The 18,337-nt window shown below is 42.2% G+C and overlaps 1 protein-coding gene and 1 long non-coding RNA gene across 5 annotated transcripts in view; one reads left to right on the forward strand and one right to left on the reverse strand.

The window, feature by feature from the left end:
* The window catches only part of RFX1 (regulatory factor X1), a 58,794-nt gene that overhangs the window by 1,315 nt on the left and 39,142 nt on the right, over positions 1-18,337 (forward strand). For all 3 annotated transcript variants that reach the window (XM_079959994.1, XM_079959993.1, XM_079959996.1), the window contains one exon: positions 15,780-16,123. In XM_079959994.1, the coding sequence (XP_079816120.1) occupies positions 15,826-16,123 (298 nt within the window). In that variant the 5' untranslated portion in view covers positions 15,780-15,825. Of the gene's footprint in view, positions 1-15,779; positions 16,124-18,337 lie in introns of those variants that run through there.
* Positions 1,837-18,223, reverse strand: LOC307206782. 2 transcript variants are annotated; one of them, XR_013834487.1, is made up of 6 exons: positions 17,863-17,998; positions 16,167-16,265; positions 7,459-7,561; positions 4,576-4,703; positions 2,094-3,406; positions 1,837-2,029 (listed from the first exon to the last, which is right to left on the reverse strand). It is a non-coding gene; the product is annotated as an uncharacterized lncRNA (long non-coding RNA). The 2 variants fall into 2 exon arrangements; XR_013834488.1 differs by lacking the exons at positions 1,837-2,029; positions 7,459-7,561 and having other exon boundaries at positions 2,808-3,406; positions 17,863-18,223.

Genomic DNA, 18,337 nt, shown 5'->3' on the forward strand with positions numbered 1-18,337 from the left:
GAGGGATTGCTGCTTTTGATCCCTCTTGCTGTTCTGGCTTCTGAGATTCAGAATATTTTTTTTCTTGTTTTCCTCCTCCAAAAACTAGGTGCATCTTGTGGTCTGGTGCGTCTTATAGAGTGAAAAATACGGTAATTGAAGTGTGTGTCAGAGGGGACAAGGAAGTGCATCAGCATAGGGCTTATTCCCATCCAGGTTTATGGAATGTTTGCAACTGATATATTCTCATCATCCAGAGGCTACTTAAAATAGTGAACCTTTTGGCTGCCTTGTGTTGTTTATATGAAAAAGCAGAGCAGAAATTTAAAAATAATAAACATGTAGTTGTCCTCCTTGGGCATTTGTCCTGTATCCCCCGAAGAGCAACTAATGGGCTGTTGAGGGTGGGAGAAGCTGAAGCTGCAGTATCTATTTTTCCTGATCCTTTCTTTTGGACAGGATTATAATATTGAACTTCAGCATGACTTACGGTTCTTCCTGTTACAGGCCAGTTAGGCCTGTAGCCCAATTGTTTACATGCTAAAGGATACATTATATTTACTAGATGATGTGACTTGGGTATATATGAGAATTGTTCCATCCCCCCTGTGTCCCAAAATGTATTAATTATATGCCATCAAAACGCTCTTTTATCTGGAGTTCAACTATCAGCCGAAAACCAGCAGCTGAAAAGCACATTGTTACTTGCTCATAGCAGCTGCTGCAGGGACAGAAATTACAGCGAGTCAGTTATATGACAGCCCAGGTTGTAGCTCCATCCAAACATGTGGTTGCATCACAGAAAAGATGGAATTTGTGCCGTGTGGGCAGGGCTGTCACGTGGAAGCTGCAGCCAGGACAGCCATAGCACACAGCTTTAACTTTAGCTCCTAATTGATTGATTTCTTCCTTCCATTAAGTGGTGAAGGCAAAATTTTGGAGGCCTAAGACAGTGTGCTGATATATTAAAGAATCTGATAATTGTCTTCTTCTGACTATAGGGCATGATGCACTGTTGCCCAGATACTAGTGTGATTTAAAATACTATTCCATTATTGTACAGTGGTACCTCGCAAGACGAATGCCTCGTAAGACGAAAAACTCGCAAGACGAAAGAGTTTTTTGTTTTTTGAGTTGCTTCGCAAGACGGATTTCCCTATGGGCTTGCTTTGCAAGACGAAAACGCCTTGCTAGTTTGTTTCCTTTGTCTTGCAAGTTTGTTTCCTTTTTCTTAAAACCGTGCATTCAGGGGGTGTAGTTGCGACTTGACTTCGAGGAGCAACTCATAGCACGCAGTGTGGTAGCCTTTTTTGAGGTTTTTGAAGACTCTGGTGATTTTTGAAGCTTTTCCAAAATCCGTGCTTCGCAAGACGAAAAAACTCGCAGAACGAATTAATTTCGTCTTGCGAGGTACCACTGTATTGGGAAGGAGATAAGTTTTAGTATACAGCAACTGTATTCCTTAGGCCAAGAGTAGACTCTGGAATACTTTCAGACAGCATCCTGCCAACAAAAGTGAGACAATTCAGGAAAATATGGATAAAGACTCATTGTGCCTGGAAAAATGTGCTTATTTTGGCACTAGTTCAGGTAAGCTGGGAATGGATTTTAACTTTCTGTCTCCATTTTCCAGTGATGTATGTTTGCCTTGGCTCCTGGCCTATAATATCTGTATATGTTTCAATGCAGGAATTTAAAATTCTCTACATGAGAAGGCACATGATAATGGTGATAATGAAACGTTGTGCAGTATCTCAAAAACAAGACAAACTACTAAGAATGCAAGGAGAACACAGTGACAGCCTTTTTCATCCCTAACCTTTCTCTTGTCCCTAGGGAATGTTACCAGCTTTTCAACTGTATCTTTAACAACAGCCGGAGATGTAGGCATTAGGTGGTGATAATGCTTATCTCTATGTCATGGGAAACTTAACCTGCAGATATGTGTACAAGCCACTGTTGGCACAAGAGCAGTTCATACTTTTTGATCAGTTGGCAACCCTATCAATAGGGGTGCCCATTCTGCCTTGGAAGGTCACTAATTCCACAGCTGAGGAGTTCTAGTTTGTGCTCTAAGAGAGCCTTCCCTAAAAACCAAAAATTTTCTGTTTCACATTCAGCCCAATTTTAAGCACTTCTACTTGACAGTAAACCTACTTGCTTTTAGTGATATTTGCTTCCAAATAAGTCAGTGATGTGATGCAGAAATTTTTCTAGTGCTTTATTTTCTCTTTGATGAGTTCATTAATAACAATAAATGGATGTCAGTTGCAAATAAATATTTGGCAAGCTTTTCCGTTTCAAAGTTTTAAGCTATTTTGCTTGGATTTAGTCAACAAAAACACTCTCTGAGGCAACAGAAAATTCCTAGTGTGGTGTGTTTTGCAAATTTGGTGAGCATCCCCTCTATGCCTTCATCCAAGTTATTTATAAAGATACTGAACAACAACAGGCCCAGGACAGCATCCTGAAGCACCCCACTTGTCACTTTTCCCCTGGAATGACGAGAAACCATTGGTGAGCACTCTTTGGGTTCAGTCAGTCAACCAGCTAAAAATCCACATAGAACCTAGGGCAGGCATAGGCAAACTCGGCCCTCCAGATGGTTTGGGACTACAGTTCTCATCATCCCAGAGCACTGGTCCTGTTAGCTAGGGTTCATGGGAGTTGTAGGCAAAAAAAACAGCTGGAGGGCTGAGTTTGCCTATGCCTGACCTAGGCCCTGGAAATAATCCTCCGTCAGCAGCAGTGCCAAATGTATTGGTTGCCTGTGGTCTTGCACAGCTCCTGTTCATTCAGTTGGAGTTTGTGTGATTTCTTCCCCCCCCCCCCCCCCGTGGATTATGACAAAAACATTTCCGAAAAGCTCTCTGTCTAGAATAATGTCATTCCTTGCTTCGGACGGAGACCCTTTTGAGCCCTTTTGAACATGTGTGTCATATACAGCAAGACTAAACCTTTCAGTTTAATTATCTACCCTGCTGCTGCTGCTTGAGAAGCAGTATTTTCAGTGAGATCTCATGAGATCTTGTGGAGCATACAAGCTCTCATGAGAATTCTGTGAAATTCTGTGAAATTGGCACCAATGCAAGTGGTGGAGGTGGTGGGGTGGGTGATGGGGGACAGCAGCAAGGCAGGGGGGCATTTCCCATTTCACCTCCAGCAGCGAAATGGGATGCAATGCCCCTGGTTTCTTCTTAAGCCCTAAAGAAATAAGAATGTTGTCTGCATTCAGACATCTGTGTTCCTTCTCAGAGATGGCTGCAATTCAAGAGGTGAATCCAACAAGTGACATAGATATGGTTACTCTGCTGCCAAGTCATGTTTGACAGTCAGTGCAGGATTGCTTCCCCTCTCTTTTTGTATAATGATACCATCAGCTGCAGGCCAGAGAGTACTTCCTGTTCCCCCTCCTGTTTGTCGAGTTCTGTGGATAGGAATAGTTGCTTGTTTTATGAAAAGGAGAACATGGTTAATGTGAGAAGCAAGAGTCAGCAGAGCCTCTGAAGCTAGAGACTTGCCGAGAGTTTGCGCTTCAAATATAATGGACCGTGTCTGCCAGTGAGAGACTTGAGTACACAATTCTGATTGGGATCAGGCCCAGTTGTTCTTCACTGTGACTCTCTGAATCTAAAAACAGCCGGGTCGTTTCCAAGTTTGGCTTGTTCCAAAAGGAGTGACCAAGTGTATTGGAACCTTTGGAATGTAGCTTAAGCAGAGAATTGCGCTGTGGATGACATGATCCTGTCTCTCTTGACTCCATTGGCATGAAGGTAACGTCTAGCTACCAGCACATTTCCAAAGGGGAGAAAAGTCAAGAAGGGATACTTGTTTGGAACTAGGCATCAGCCCTGTACAGGGCTGAACAAAATATACTTAGAATTGAATGAGTATTGACATTTTACTCACACTGCTTTCATAGCATACCGGAAGAAAGAGTATGGATTTAAGTATAGAATTATGAAAAACATAGTAGTATTAGAGAGCTGCTGTCGCTCAGAGTAGATAGTCCTGGGCTACAGGTGACTAGTGGTCTGACTCAAAATAAGTTAGCTTCAGATGTACATAGCCAACAGGTTGCCAAACTGTGTAACTCAAAATAATATTAAGATTGTTTTGCACAGTTAATTGAGGATAGAAAAATGGAGGAAGGCAGCTTTATCCCAGACCTTACAATTTTCACCAGTAGATTCTTGGAAACTTGACAGCTCAGAGGCAAGACTTGAAGCCATAAATAACCAGTAGCAGACAGAGAGGTGAAGTGATTTCTCACTTCACCTGACTTCTGGTTGCCTGTGTGGCTGCTGTGATGAGGTAAGTGTGGTGAAATCCTATGCTCCTGCTGGTGGGTTTGCACTACACTGACCTCACTGCCATCTTGCCTTTCCCTTCTCTGCCCCAGTATCCAGCATCAATGTGAGTGACGAGGTCTGATGAGTACTGCTGCCTCACCCTGCTTTCTGCTGCTGGAAATACCAGTGCTAATAAGACAGCCACTTTGCCCATACAGTTAAGTGCACAGCAGTTTCTTTCCCCCATATTATAACTAGCTGGATGGGAGTGAGGAAAATTGAATTTCATTATTTTACAAAATACCTGGTTATCTAGGAATAATAATTGCAGGGGCCCACACAGGTGGATGCTTACAAGTCTGAGTCATATTTCTCATACCGTGTTCCGACTAGAGTCCATTGAAGAACACATTTTAAACTGGGCTCCCAATCCTTGTGTAAAAATAAACAGGCAAAATTCTCATTTTGTTACATACATGCTTCACTTTCAATTCCAGAGGAGGCCAGATCACCCACTAAAAAGAAATGATCCCTACCAATGGCAGCTGCCCTAACCTGGATCACATTGCAGCACCAAGTCCACTGCGTCTCCAGGAGCAATGCTGAAGCAGTCAAGCTGGACATTTCAAGAGAACAGTATTTTCAGTCTTGGTGTTTGAACTGCTAAGTGTCTTCTCCCTTCTGCCAAGTGCAGATGGAGCAGCTCTGTGTCACTATGGTTGTAAGGAAAAATCTGTACCATGGAAGAAAATAAATAGGCCACAGGAAGAATGGTCTCCTGCTGGCAGTGATTACTATAAGATAGGGTTGCCATATTTCAAGCAGTGAAAATCTTTTTGTTTTGGAAATTTGAAGTTTTTGGCTATTTTTAAGGAAATTCAGCAAAATCTAGACTTCCAACATGGGTTGCCATATGTCTGGATTTTCCAGGACATTTCAGCATTTTCCACCCAGATATTCCTTCCGACTGTTGTATTCCGGCTATGTCCAGGAAATTCTGGATGTATGGCAATAAGAAGGAAAGTGTATACTGTTGAAGAGATTCACTACAGGAGTAACTGCAGGAGCACTTGTTTTTCCTTGGCTCTCTATGTAAAGCTATGTCACAAATAGTGAGAGTTGGCCTGCAGTCATCCAGGACTAGCAATTTCTTGAGGCATTAGCCTCAATTTCTATAGTAAAGGTACCCCTGCCTGTACGGGCCAGTCGTGTCCAACTCTAGGGTTGTGCGCCCATCTCACTTAAGAGGCCGGGGGCCAGCGCTGTCCGGAGACACTTCCGGGTCACGTGGCCAGCATGACGAAGCTGCTCTGGCGAGCCAGCACCAGCGCAGCGCACGGAAACGCCGTTTACCTTCCCACTATAAAGCAGTACCTATTTATCTACTTGCACTTAAGAGTGCTTTCAAACTGCTAGGTGGGCAGGAGCTGGGGCCGAACGACGGGAGCTCGACGGGGATTCGAACTGCCGACCATACGATCGGCAAGTCCTAGGCCTAGGTTTTACCCACAGCGCCACCCGCGTCCCTCAATTTCTATAGTACAGGATGCCAATTTCTGGGTTTTTTAAGTCAACCGGCCTCTGGCATTGACCTTGAGGAGTAGTGCACCATTCAGATGGAACTGTCTTCTTTCTTACATTCCACAAAGGCTGCAGTTTTTGTGGGGAAATGCCTCCCCCCCCCCCCAGGCACAGATAGATTCCGGAAAGCTAGTACAGTCATACCTTGGAAGCTGAATGGAATCTGTTCCAGACTTCCAAGGTGCAGCTCCCGATTGGCTGCAGAAGCTTCCTGCAGCTAATCAGAAGATGTGGAAGCCCCGCAGGATGTTCAGGTTCCAAAGAACGTTCGCAAACTGGAACACTCACTTCCAGGTTTGCGGCATTTGGGAGCCCAAATGTTCTACTGCTAAGGCATTTGTCAACCAAGGTACGACTGTATACTTTTGCACCAACTACACTAATGGATCCATTGAAAAACAATACACTTTTTCTTGTGCTCGTCAAGGTACCCTTAAGATGCAAAGTAATAACAATAATTCACACACTTCAGAGAACATTTTCTGCATAGACCGGCTCTCTAATACATTATTCTGCACATGTTCTTATTCACACACTACCTTGTTAGCTGTGTACCTTAAAAAGTGTGACGTGTTCCTGACACTGGCCAGGACTGGTTAGTCATCCTGTTGTCAACTGAACCTGGATGTTGAACCAGTTCTTGAATGCACTCATCTTGAGTGGATGAGAATTATTAGAATTGAAGCTGAATCTTGCTAGGACAGAGACACTGTGGGTAAGTGGTTTTCAGGTCCAAGAACTGGGAAGCCTGCCTGTTCCAGAAAGGGTTGTGCTCCCTCTGAAAGAACAGGTAATCAGTTTAGGCCTGCTTTTGAAACCATCTTTGTCCATAGAGACTCAGGTGGCCTCTGTGTTGAAGAGCACCTATCATCTGCTTCAGTTGATGTGTCAACTGCATCCTTTCCAGGACAGGGATAACTTGGCCACTGTGACACATGTGTTTGCAACCTCATGTCTGGAGTATTGTAATACACTCTGTGTGGGGCTTCGCTTGCAGCTGATCCAGAATAGTGCAGCCTGGGGGTTGCTCTTTATTCAGCATGCCAGTGCTGAGGAATCTGCCCTGGCCACCTATTAGCCACAGAGCCAGTTTATTACTTACATAAAGGTAAAGGTAAAGGTACCCCTGCCCATACGGGCCAGTCTTGACAGACTCTGGGGTTGTGCGCCCATCTCACTTAAGAGGCCAGGGGCCAGCGCTGTCCGGAGACACTTCCGGGTCACGTGGCCAGCGTGACATCGCTGCTCTGGCGAGACAGAGCCGCACACGGAAACGCCGTTTACCTTCCCGCTGGTAAGCGGTCCCTATTTATCTACTTGCACCCGGAGGTGCTTTCGAACTGCTAGGTTGGCAGGCGCTGGGACCGAGCAGCGGGAGCGCACCCCGCCGCAGGGATTCAAACCGCCGACCTTTCGATCGGCAAGTCCTAGGCGCTGAGGCTTTAACCCACAGCGCCACCTGCGTCCCTATTACTTACATAGAAAGCCCTGAATAACTCTGGACCAGGTTACAAAAAAACCCTGCCTTTCTGTTCATCACCCAGTAAGGGCACTATGATCAGCCAGTGGAATACAGTTTTGCCATGGCCTGATGATTTTGACTTACATTAACATAGGGGTAGACTTTTTCCACTAGTGGCACAAGTGTTTTGGAATGCTTCCTTGCTGAAATACCAGAGTCCCCCTCAGTGTGGGCATTCTGCCAGCTCCTGAGGGGGAAAAACTGTTTAGGCAAGCATTTCCCTAAGCAGAAATTGTGATTTTATTGCTTTAACTGTTCTGTTTTTCAATTGTTCATTTAATTGTATATTTTAATTAAATATAATTTTATTGCTATTTTAATTATGGGTTGATTTTATAGTTGTAAACCACTTAGATGATATTTTGGCATATAAGCAATACAGTGGTACCGCAGGTTAAGTACTTAATTCATTCCGGAGGTCCGTTCTTAACCTGAAACTGTTCTTAACCTGAAGCACCACTTTAGCTAATGGGGCCTCCTGCTGCCGCCGGAGCACAGTTTCTGTTCTCATCCTGAAGCAAAGTTCTTAACCCAAGGTAATACTTCTGGGTTAGCAGAGCGTGTAACCTGAAGCGCATGTAACCTGAAGCGTATGTAACCTGAGGTACTACTGTATATAAATTAATAAACGAGAATAACAAATAATAATGTAAACCAAAGGTGTGTCTTAAAATACCCACTTGCATTCCCCTAAAGCTTCAGATTGAAAGTGAAGATTGGCAGTGGTGGGCAGCTATTTGCCCGAGAAACTGTTTTTTATTGATTTATCGTACCATAGAATTCCTGAGTTTCCTGGAGGAGTTTGAAAACCACTGTGGTATGATATAAAACATAAAGGGCATCTGATTTCAGCCCTAAGCATAGCAATAAGAATGGTCTGAGTGTTCTTTTTACTATAATAAGAACAGATATGACTAAAAATAAAAATAGCACAGCTTATTTGGTGTAGTTTGTTCTCAGTAAGGGGACTTAGCCCAGATGTACCTCCCTTTTTGGGTTGTTCAGTACTAATTCAGAGGAATGCTTTTCCATAAATTAAGCCTATTTCTTTTCTATGTTTAATTTTCTTTGCATGTTTCATTTTCATCATACCCAGTTAGTAGATCATTGTAGTGCCTGGTGCACTTGAATTGCCCATTGTTCTTCTTGATAAGATGCTTCTCTGCTCATTACCAAGTGTTGGGCTATTGCCATTTGTTTCTTGGGTCCTGTTATTAGGGTTACACTGCCTCTGAAGGAGCAGGTACACAATTTGTGGGTACTTCTCAATCCATTGCTGTGACTTGAGGCTCAGGTGGCCTCAATGGCTCAGAGTGCCTTCCTTTTTTTATTTATATATATATATTTATTAAAATTTTTAAACATAAAAGCAGAAATAAAAAACAATGAAACATATATCATAACATATTTTCTTAGCTTCGTTGGACTCCCTCACGTCTCCCGCTCCCACTTGCATCATTGTCAATTCTTACCCGCAATTTATCATCTTGTTTACATTCTTATATCCCATTCATTTAAAATATAATCTAATAATCCTCCCAAAGGTTTATGTTTTTTCCTCAATCTCACTTGTCATCCTAATTCCATCTAGTTTAGTGGTGCTCAATTATTTATGATCTAGCATCCTTCTTAACATTCAACCAAATTACAATGCTTTTTTAAATAAATCTTAAATTTCTTCCAGTCTTCTTCAACCTTCTCTTCTCCCAGGTCTCGGATTCTGCCGGTCATCTCAGCTAGTTCCATATAGTCTATCAGCTGCATCTGCCACTCTTCCAGTGTGGGTAGATCTTGGGTTTTCCAATGCTTAGCGATAAGTATCCTTGCTGCTGTTGTTGCATACATAAAAAATGTTCGGTCCTTCCTTAACACCTTCTGGCCGACAATACCCAAAAGGAAGGCCTCTGGTTTCTTAGTGAAGGTATACTTAAATACCTTTTTCAGCTCATTATATATCATTTCCCAGAAAACCTTCACTCTAGGGCAAGTCCACCAGAGGTGAAAGAATGTTCCTTCATTTTCTTTACATTTCCAACATTTATTATCAGACAAATGGTATATTTTGGCAAGTTTAACTGGGGTCATGTACCATCTATATATCATTTTCATTACATTTTCCTTCAAAGCATTACATGCAGTGAAGTTCAACCCAATGGTCCACAACCTTTCCCAGTCCTCAAACATAATGTTGTGCCCAGTGTCCTGTGCCCACTTTATCATAGCCGATTTAACCATTTCATCTTGTGTATTCCATTTTAACAGCAAGTTATACATTCTTGAAAGTACCTTAGTCTTAGGCTCTAACAGTTCTGTTTCCAACTTCGATTTCTCCACCTGGAACCCTAACTTTTTGTCATTTTTAAAGACTTCTTTAATCTGAGCGTAGTGTAGCCAGTCTCGCACTTTATCCTTCATTTTCTCCAAACTCTGCAATTTCCAATTGTCTCCATCTTTTTCTAGTATTTCCCAATATTTTGGCCATTTGGCCTCCATATTGGGTCTTTTTCGGGCCTTAGCTTCTAGCGGTGAAAGCCACCTCGGAGTTTTATTTTCCAATAAGTCTTTATATTTTGTCCAGACATTAAACACTGCTTTTCTGACAATATGATTCTTAAAGGCCTTATTGATCTTAACCTTGTCATACCATAAGTATGCATGCCAACCAAAAGCATTGTTAAAACCTTCCAGATCCAGAACGTCAGTGTCCTCGAGAAGTAGCCAGTCTTTTAGCCAGCAGAAAGCTGCGGCCTCATAGTACAACTTTAGGTCTGGCAGGGCAAAGCCCCCTCTTTCTTTCGCATCAGTTAATATCTTAAACTTAATTCTGGGCTTTTTGCCCTGCCAGACAAACTTAGAGATGTCTCTCTGCCACTTCCGGAAGCACTCCGTCTTGTCCACAATCTGTAGTGTTTGAAACAAAAACAACATTTTTGGCAATACATTCATCTTAATAGCAGCAATTCGGCCTAACAAAGAAAGTTTCAATTTTGTCCAACTGTCTAAGTCTCTTTTAATTTCAGACCAACATTTTTCATAGTTATCCTTAAAAAGACTCAGATTTTTTGCTGTTATGTTTACCCCTAGGTACTTTACTTTTTTAACCACAGTTAGTTCTGTCTCTCTCTGAAACCGTTCTGACTCTGTATCTGTCAAATTTTTCCCCAGCACCTTAGTTTTCTGTTTGTTTAATTTGAATCCCGCCACCCGACCAAAGTCTTGAATCAATTGTAACACTCTTTTCGTACTAGATTCTGGCTCCTGCAGGGTCAAAACTAGGTCATCTGCAAAAGCTTTAAGTTTGTATTGTTTCGCTCCGACCTGGATTCCTTCCACCAACCGGTCCCCTCTGATCATGTTCAAGAGCACCTCCAGAACCGAAATAAATAGCAGAGGGGAAATGGGGCAGCCTTGTCGTGTTCCTTTTTCAATTTTAAACTCTTCTGTAACCACATTGTTAACTATCAATTTAGCTTTTTGTTCTGAATATATTGCATCAATCCCATTCTCAAAACCCCGTCCCACTCCCATTTCTTTTAAATTTCCCTTCATAAATTTCCAAGAGATATTGTCAAAGGCCTTCTCCGCATCTATAAAAATTAGCACTGCTTTTGTATTTATGTCTGTTTGCAAAAGTTCCAAAATGTCAATGATATTCCTTGTGTTAGCAAACAAGTGTCTACCTGGGAGAAAGCCTGCCTGGTCTTTATGAATTACTTCATTTAATACTTTTTTGAGTCTACTTGCCAAAACGTCTGCAAATATTTTGTAATCCACATTTAAAAGGGAGATGGGACGATAGTTCTTAAGTTGTGTCTTTTCAGCTTCCGATTTTGGTATCAATGTGATAAAAGCTTCTTTCCACGATTCCGGCGCCTTCTTCCCCTCCATAATTTCATTGCTGACCTCCATCAGTGGTTGTATCAGATAGTCTTTTAATGTCTTGTAGTACTTGGAGGTCAGCCCATCTGGCCCTGGGGATTTGCCCAATTGCATGTTCTGAATGGCTTGTTCAATCTCTTGTCGTGTTATTTTGCAATTCAGGATTGATCTATTTTCTTGTGACAATTTTGTTAGTCCATTTTTTTTCCAAAAATTGTTTAATCTCAACCTCATCTTGCGGCCCTTGAGTATGTAATCTTTTGAAATATCTCTGGAAGCACTTTCTGATCTCCACAGGGTTCTGAATATTTCTTCCTTCAATTTCTAAATTTGTAACTGTATTTAGTTTTTGTCTCCTCTTCAACCGCCAAGCTAGCAGTTTCCCACATTTATTTGCCGATTCAAAAGTTTTTTGTTTCATTAATTTAATCTTCCACTCTATTTCCTGGTTTATCAATTTAGAATATTGTGCTTGATGAAGTTTGATTTCTCTCAGGGTCGGCTGTGACTTCGGATTTGATCTTAACTTCTTCTCCAATTCTTTGATTTTCTCCAATATCTTGTCTTTCCTCTCATTTTGTCTCCTTTTCTTTACAGCATTCTGTTGTATCAAGAACCCCCTCATTACAGCCTTACTTGCGTCCCAGATAGTTCTTTTTTCCACCGTAGTGTTCATGTTTATCTCAAAATAGTCCTTCAAGGCTTTTTGGGCCTTCTCAACAATCTCCTGATCTCTAAACAAATTGTCATTCATCTTCCATCTAAAGGAGCCGGTTGGTAGTAGTGTCATGTCCATCTTCGTTGCATTATGGTCGGAGCAGGTCTTTGGGCAGATTTCCACCTTTCTGACCTTGGGTGCCAGACCTCTAGTTATCCATATTTGGTCGATTCTTGTCCAAGTCAGCTGGGCTTCAGAGAAAAATGTTCCCTCTCTTCCCAAGGGGTTCTTCGTTCTCCAAATGTCAATTAAGTCCATATTGTTTGTCATTTCAAAAAAAGTCTTTGGTAGTCTGCCGTCCTTTGTAACATTTTGGCTTTGTGACTTATCCATGTTAGTTGATACGACCCCGTTCATATCTCCCATCATAATGATGTTGTCATAGTCCAGATAATCCAGCATTGTCTCATGCAACTTCTTGTAAAATTCCGATTTCCCTTCATTTGGTGCATAAATTCCTAATAACAAAATCTTCTCTCCTTGATGTTGTATCTCAATTGCTAAAATTCTTCCATGTTCATCTTTAAATAAGAATTTGGGTGACAGGCTCTCTTTTGCATATATCACCACGCCTCTCTTCTTTACTCTGTCCGAAGATATAAATTCCTGGCCAAGTCTTTTGTTTATTAACACTTTTCTGTGGAGCCTAGTCACATGTGTTTCTTGTAGGCAAATGATATCCAATTGTTCCTTTTTTAATATGTGAAAAATTTTCCTCCTTTTTTCCGGGATGTTACAGCCATTTATATTCCAACTCAAGAGTTGCAGAGACATCCTGAATTAATCTGATTATTTTCCTGGGGGTGGTGTCTTGTTCACTGGATCTTCAGGTTCCGAGGGTGCAGGTACCGCTGGTGCTCCAGGCCCAGAGGGTAATTCAATTTCCTTTTGAAGGTCCTCTCCGTATGCAGTCAAAAATTTATCTCTGTCTTCCAATGTTCTGATTTTAACCTTCTTCCCTCTAAAAGTGAAAGATACTCCTTGGGGAAATTCCCACCTGAAGATAATTGAGTTGCTCCTCAACAATTTGACCAGTTCAAGATAGTCAGATCTAAGATCCAACAGTTGTTTAGGGATGTCCTTGTAAATTTCAATTCTTCTGTCCGAAATGTCCAGTGACTTTCCGTAGTGTAGGCCCAAAATCTTATCCCTTTCCTCCTTTGATCTCAATGTTATCAAACAGTCTCTGGGCTTCTCTTTCTTTACAAGTCTTCCAAGCCTGAAGGCTGATACGATTTTAAAGTCCTTTTCCTCTAAATTCCAAAACTTGGAAAACTCTTTAGTCAGGAACTCAGCTAAGTTGCCTTCTTCCGCTTCTGGTATTGACCTTATCCTAAGGTTGCTCTCCCGGTTCCGCAGTTCTATCATGGAGAGGTAGGTCTGGTGTTCACCTACTTGTTTGCTGAGTGGTCTTACCTCTTGTTCCAAATTTCCCAGTCTTTGGCTAGTATCCTCAGCCAATTTCCGATTTTCTGCCGTGGCCTCCGTCAGTTCTCCAATTGCATGTACGTTCTGTGATACTTGTCCAGTTAATCTATTTAAACATTCTGTGTTTTGATCAATTTTAGCTGTTTGCTCATCAGCTTTCTTATCCAGAGATTCTACTCTCTTGTCCAAAGATTCCAGTTTTTCGTAGATTTTCTCTAAAATAGAAGCAGTTGCTCCTGAGGCCATATCTTCCAGTTGTAATTGCTCAGTTTCTCCCTCCCCTGCTTGTGGCCGAGAAGCAGCTTCTTCTTCTGAAGGCAGAGTAGGTACAGATGATCTGCGTGCCTGAGAGGCTGCGGTTAAAGTTGTTAAAGTTGTTTGTCTAGTTTTTGGTCCCTTTTTTCTTGCGCCACTCATTCCAGAGTTATCTAAAAGTCAAGGTCAAGCTGAGTTGTTCCCATGAGAAAACAACAGCCCAGATGGTAACAGTCAAACAGGAGGCCAGGAAAGGAAAGTAAAATAATGTCACTGCTGTAAATCCCGAATCCTCTAGGGGGAGCTTAAAATGTCTTTAGGGAAAAGATCAATTCTGGTAAAATTGCTAAAATCAAGTTTAAAGTCCAGGAACCTTCAATAGCAGGTTTTAAGCAGAGTTAGTATTAACAGCCACATTGTTTCAAACAGTGCAAACTGGTATTTCAAATGATGCTTCAAAGTAGCAAGTCCAAACTCCCTCAGAATGTTGCAATTTTTAATTCAAAGTAACCAAATCTGCAGACTGACAGCTCAGTCACTCAGGCAGCTCCAGAACCTGGGTTTCTTACTCAAATTATATTTCCAATAGAAGAAAGGTATCACGATGCAAGTAAAGAGCATAAAATCAAGTGCTTAAAGTCCTTATTTTGCTTACAAGAAAGTTCAGCGGTTGCTCAGATCGATTAGGTTAAAAATTCTTTCTTTGCCTCCACTCCTCCAGCTCTTTGCTTTGAAGTTCAGTGACAGCGGAAGACGGACTTCCTGTTTTACGTCGCTCCGCTTTCAGCCAAATTCAATAATTTTTAGTCTCAAATTTTGTAAAGTCCTCTTTACTCACGGATTGTTGCTTTTCCAAATCAGAAGTTTCAGGAAAAGAGGTCAGCGCTCACCGGCAGCAGCAACGCGGCTTCACTCTGTAGCTTGCGAAACGACCCACAGCGCCGCTACTCCCTCCCCGCTCCGGAGCCCCTTACGGGGTTCCTTCAACGTTTCAGGGGTTGCTTCTGGCGCCCGCCGGGTCCCGAGACCACAGGCTTTTGCTGCCTGTGGGTTTCCGACGTGGGTCTCCGCTTCGCCGTAGCGGACGACCCGTTTCCCATGGAGCTTCCTCTTCACAGAAGGAAGAGGACCGCCATTGCTGTTCGCGCCGCCTCCGGAAGTCCAGAGTGCCTTCCATCGGCTTTGGCTGGTGCCCCAGCTACGCCCCTATTTAGACAGGGATAGGCAAAATTCTGTTGTCTATGCTCTGGTAACCTCTAGGTTAGATTACTGCAATGTGTTATACGTTGGGCTGACTCTGAAGACGCTTTGGAAACTTCAGCTGGTGCAGAATTTAGCAGCCAGGGGCGAGACGATTTTACTATATAACACCAATCCTGGCCCGACTGCACTGGCCACCAATTAGTTTCTGGTCCTAATTAAAAGTGCTAGTTTTGACCTATAAAGCCTTAAGTAGCTCAGGGCTGCAATACTTAAAGGACCACCTTTCCCCACATGAACCAACCCAGACCCTGTAACTGTCAGCCTTTTCTGCAGTGGTTCCCCATATGTGGAATATTCTCCCAGGGAGGTTTGGCTGGTGCATTCACCTTTAGACTCCAGGCGAAAACATTCTTCTTCAACCAGGCCTTTGACTAATTAAACAATCTATGAACTTTTAAACTGGAGGTGAATGGGTGGGTATTGTTTCTGTTTGTTACTATGCTATGTAACTTTGTGTTTTTATATTTTAATAATCCTGGAGATTGTACAGCTTGTGAGTCAGTCCTCAGTTTCTCGTATCTGACATGGGCTAAATGTGTTTGCTACTGATAGAATACTGAATTTCGGAAAGTTGTGAATGTGAAATACAACATGTACGGCCATTCAGAATACACTTGAGTAAATGCAAAGTGGTGTTCTCTGGTCTCCCAGATTTCTAGGCAGATCGTCTGCAGCATACCTGTTGCCACTCTTTTCTGTAATTGGCTGCAATTAGGTATTAAGCATGGTGTGTTATTAAGTTAGTGTTCAGTGAATAGAACTGTACGGAGCTTTTTCTGTCTATGGAATGCTTTATAATTGATTAATTTTTCCTTCTTTTTTGTTTTTATTTGTTTTTCCTCTTTTTTTTCTTCACCGAAAGGAAGCAAAAAAAAGCCTTATTTATTATCATTTTCCCCACTGTTGGCATGGCAACACAGGCGTACGTTACAGAATTACAGGCAGCGCAACAACAGTCACAACAACAGCAACAGCAACAGCAACAGTCACAGCAACAGCCAGCAGCAACAGTGGCCACAGCAGCACCTGTGGTGGTGGCAGCAGCTCAGCAACAATATGTGGCAGAATTGCAAAGTGTGCAGCAGCAACAGCCTGCTTCGAAACAGTATGTCTCGGAAATCCCACCTCCCCAGACACAGGCTCCACCTACTGGGCAACAAACACCAACGCCAGCCCCACAGCAGTACATAGTAGTAACTGTTTCTGGTAAGTATGTGTGCGGCAAGGGGGAAAGGGTGTGTCCTGGTACCTGAACGGGTGAAGCACATTTTACAGCCTGCAAAGGAGGCAAGTAGTCTGTAGAAAAATCCAGGGTCCTCCACTGACTCTGTCATCACAAAACAGTCACCTGTGGCAGAGGAGAGAGTCCCATCAGCAGCTGTCTCTTGAACCAATCAAGGCATAAGCTCGTCAGTCTTCTCTTGAAAACTGTCAAGAATGGAGATCCCACCACATTCCTAGACAACGTGTTTGACTGATGAGCTACTTTTATTTTTTTATATATATATATATAATTCCAACTCTACACTTCCATGAAAATGTCCTCAAATAGCTACCTTAAATTTGCCTTTGAATGGTTTGCACCCCATTGCTTCTTATCCTATCCTAAGTGGGCAGTTTGGGGGTGGGGAAACACAGATGGTTGTCTTTTGGTAGTTTTTTGGCAAATCCAGGTCTAGTCCTGAGAGATATGTGCAAATGGCATTAACTTACTTATTTGTTTTGGAACTTATTCATTATAGGCTCGGTATAGGCCCTTCTTTCTGTGTGAGCCCCCCATTTAGAGTGCACAATTTTAACTGTGTTTAAATATATCTCCCAGACCATCTTGAAAGCTTAGAGCAAGTAAGTGTGTGTGCATGCATCCATGTGTTTGTAAAATAGTTCCAACTAATTACTAGCTTAAACCTAACTCAAAAGTCAGGTTTAGTAAAAAAAAAAAAATTATTTCTTTGTGCTCATAAAAAGAATTGTCAGGCTCAATGTTTGATGGGTCTTAAAAGGAAGGTTATTTTCTAGGGTTTTTTTGGCAGCCATTATGAGCAGCTCTTTCCACCTGTCAACTTTTGCTTTTCAAACATTGAATGGATTTTTGTCCATAATAGTTCATAGGTTCAGGACATCTTTTCTCAAGCGGTCCTTCTCAGGCTGTGGCTATGCAGTATTATTTGCACCCTTCGTAACACCTAATTTGAACTGGCTTGCCATCTGAACACTGTGCATGCCAGCTTTCCTAGGCTTATTATCTGCACCAAGCCAGGGGTTCTGAAACTGACTATTAGAGCCAGTATGGCGTAATGGTTAGAGTGTTGGACTATGACCTGGGAGACCAGGGTTTGAATCCCCCCTCAGCCATGAAGTTCATTAAGCGTCCTTGGGCCAGTCACCATCTTTTAACCTAACCTACCTCACAGGGTTGTTGTGAGGATGAACTGGGAGGGGGGGGGGAAACCATGTACACTACCTCAAGCTCCTTGGAAGAAATGGTGGCATGTAATAGTGGTATGTGGGGGTCCTGTCACTCAGCACACTAGTTCTGCATCCTTATCTTCAACTATCTGCAACATAGCATGCATCAACAAATTGACAAAACACCTTAACTGGCACTTTTAAATGTATTTGTTGGTGTGAATGAGAATTTGAATAGCAAGGAGCTTCTAGGGCACCTTGGTTGCAGCTAGTCTTGCTTTAGCAAGATTTTGGAAAGACCTAAAGGGCAATGATTTCAAACTGGCATGGCAGAGTCCGGCATACTTCTCTTTCAGAAAAACTTACCTCTAAGCTTCAATTTCCACGTGGGCATACAAAATTGGACAATTTTGTAGTAACATGGTATAACTTTAAAACCTATGTCAACAACAAGATAATTGGATATCGGACCCCCATCGCAATATGCTAAAATTTGAAATGCTTAAAGTTGCATCAGGATTTCAGCCCCTGCTTACCTGACTTTCTGATTATATGGTTTTTCCTGTCTTTTTAGTTGTCATTTATAAGCTGCCAGCACTCTTTTCTTTTCTCAGTTGTCATAGAAAAGCACAGCTGTCAGTCCACAAAAGGTCATGATGTTGGCAATGTTTTAAAATTTAGGTCCTTTTAAAATTCTGTAAATTCCATAAATAAAGCATAAAAGATGCCCTACTCCACCCACAAAAGTTCTGCAGGTCAGCCTACTGCTTTTCAAGACTAATAGGTATTTTTAAAAATATATCCAGTAAAGGAACCAGAACAGAGATATGCTGGCTGCACAGGTCTAATAAAAGAAAAAGCAGCCATTTCCTAATCTTGGCTCTGGTGCAGATTCATAAAGGAGGGTCAGTAGCCTCACTTCAGGGGAAAAAAACCCCCTGTAGGTTAATAAATTAGAATGTATATACAGAGTTGCAGTTGATAAAAGAGTTTTGCAGAATTCTTTCTGGC

This window comes from Podarcis cretensis (genome assembly GCF_951804945.1).
Source record: "Podarcis cretensis genome assembly, chromosome: 17".
Lineage (NCBI taxonomy): Eukaryota > Metazoa > Chordata > Lepidosauria > Squamata > Lacertidae > Podarcis > Podarcis cretensis.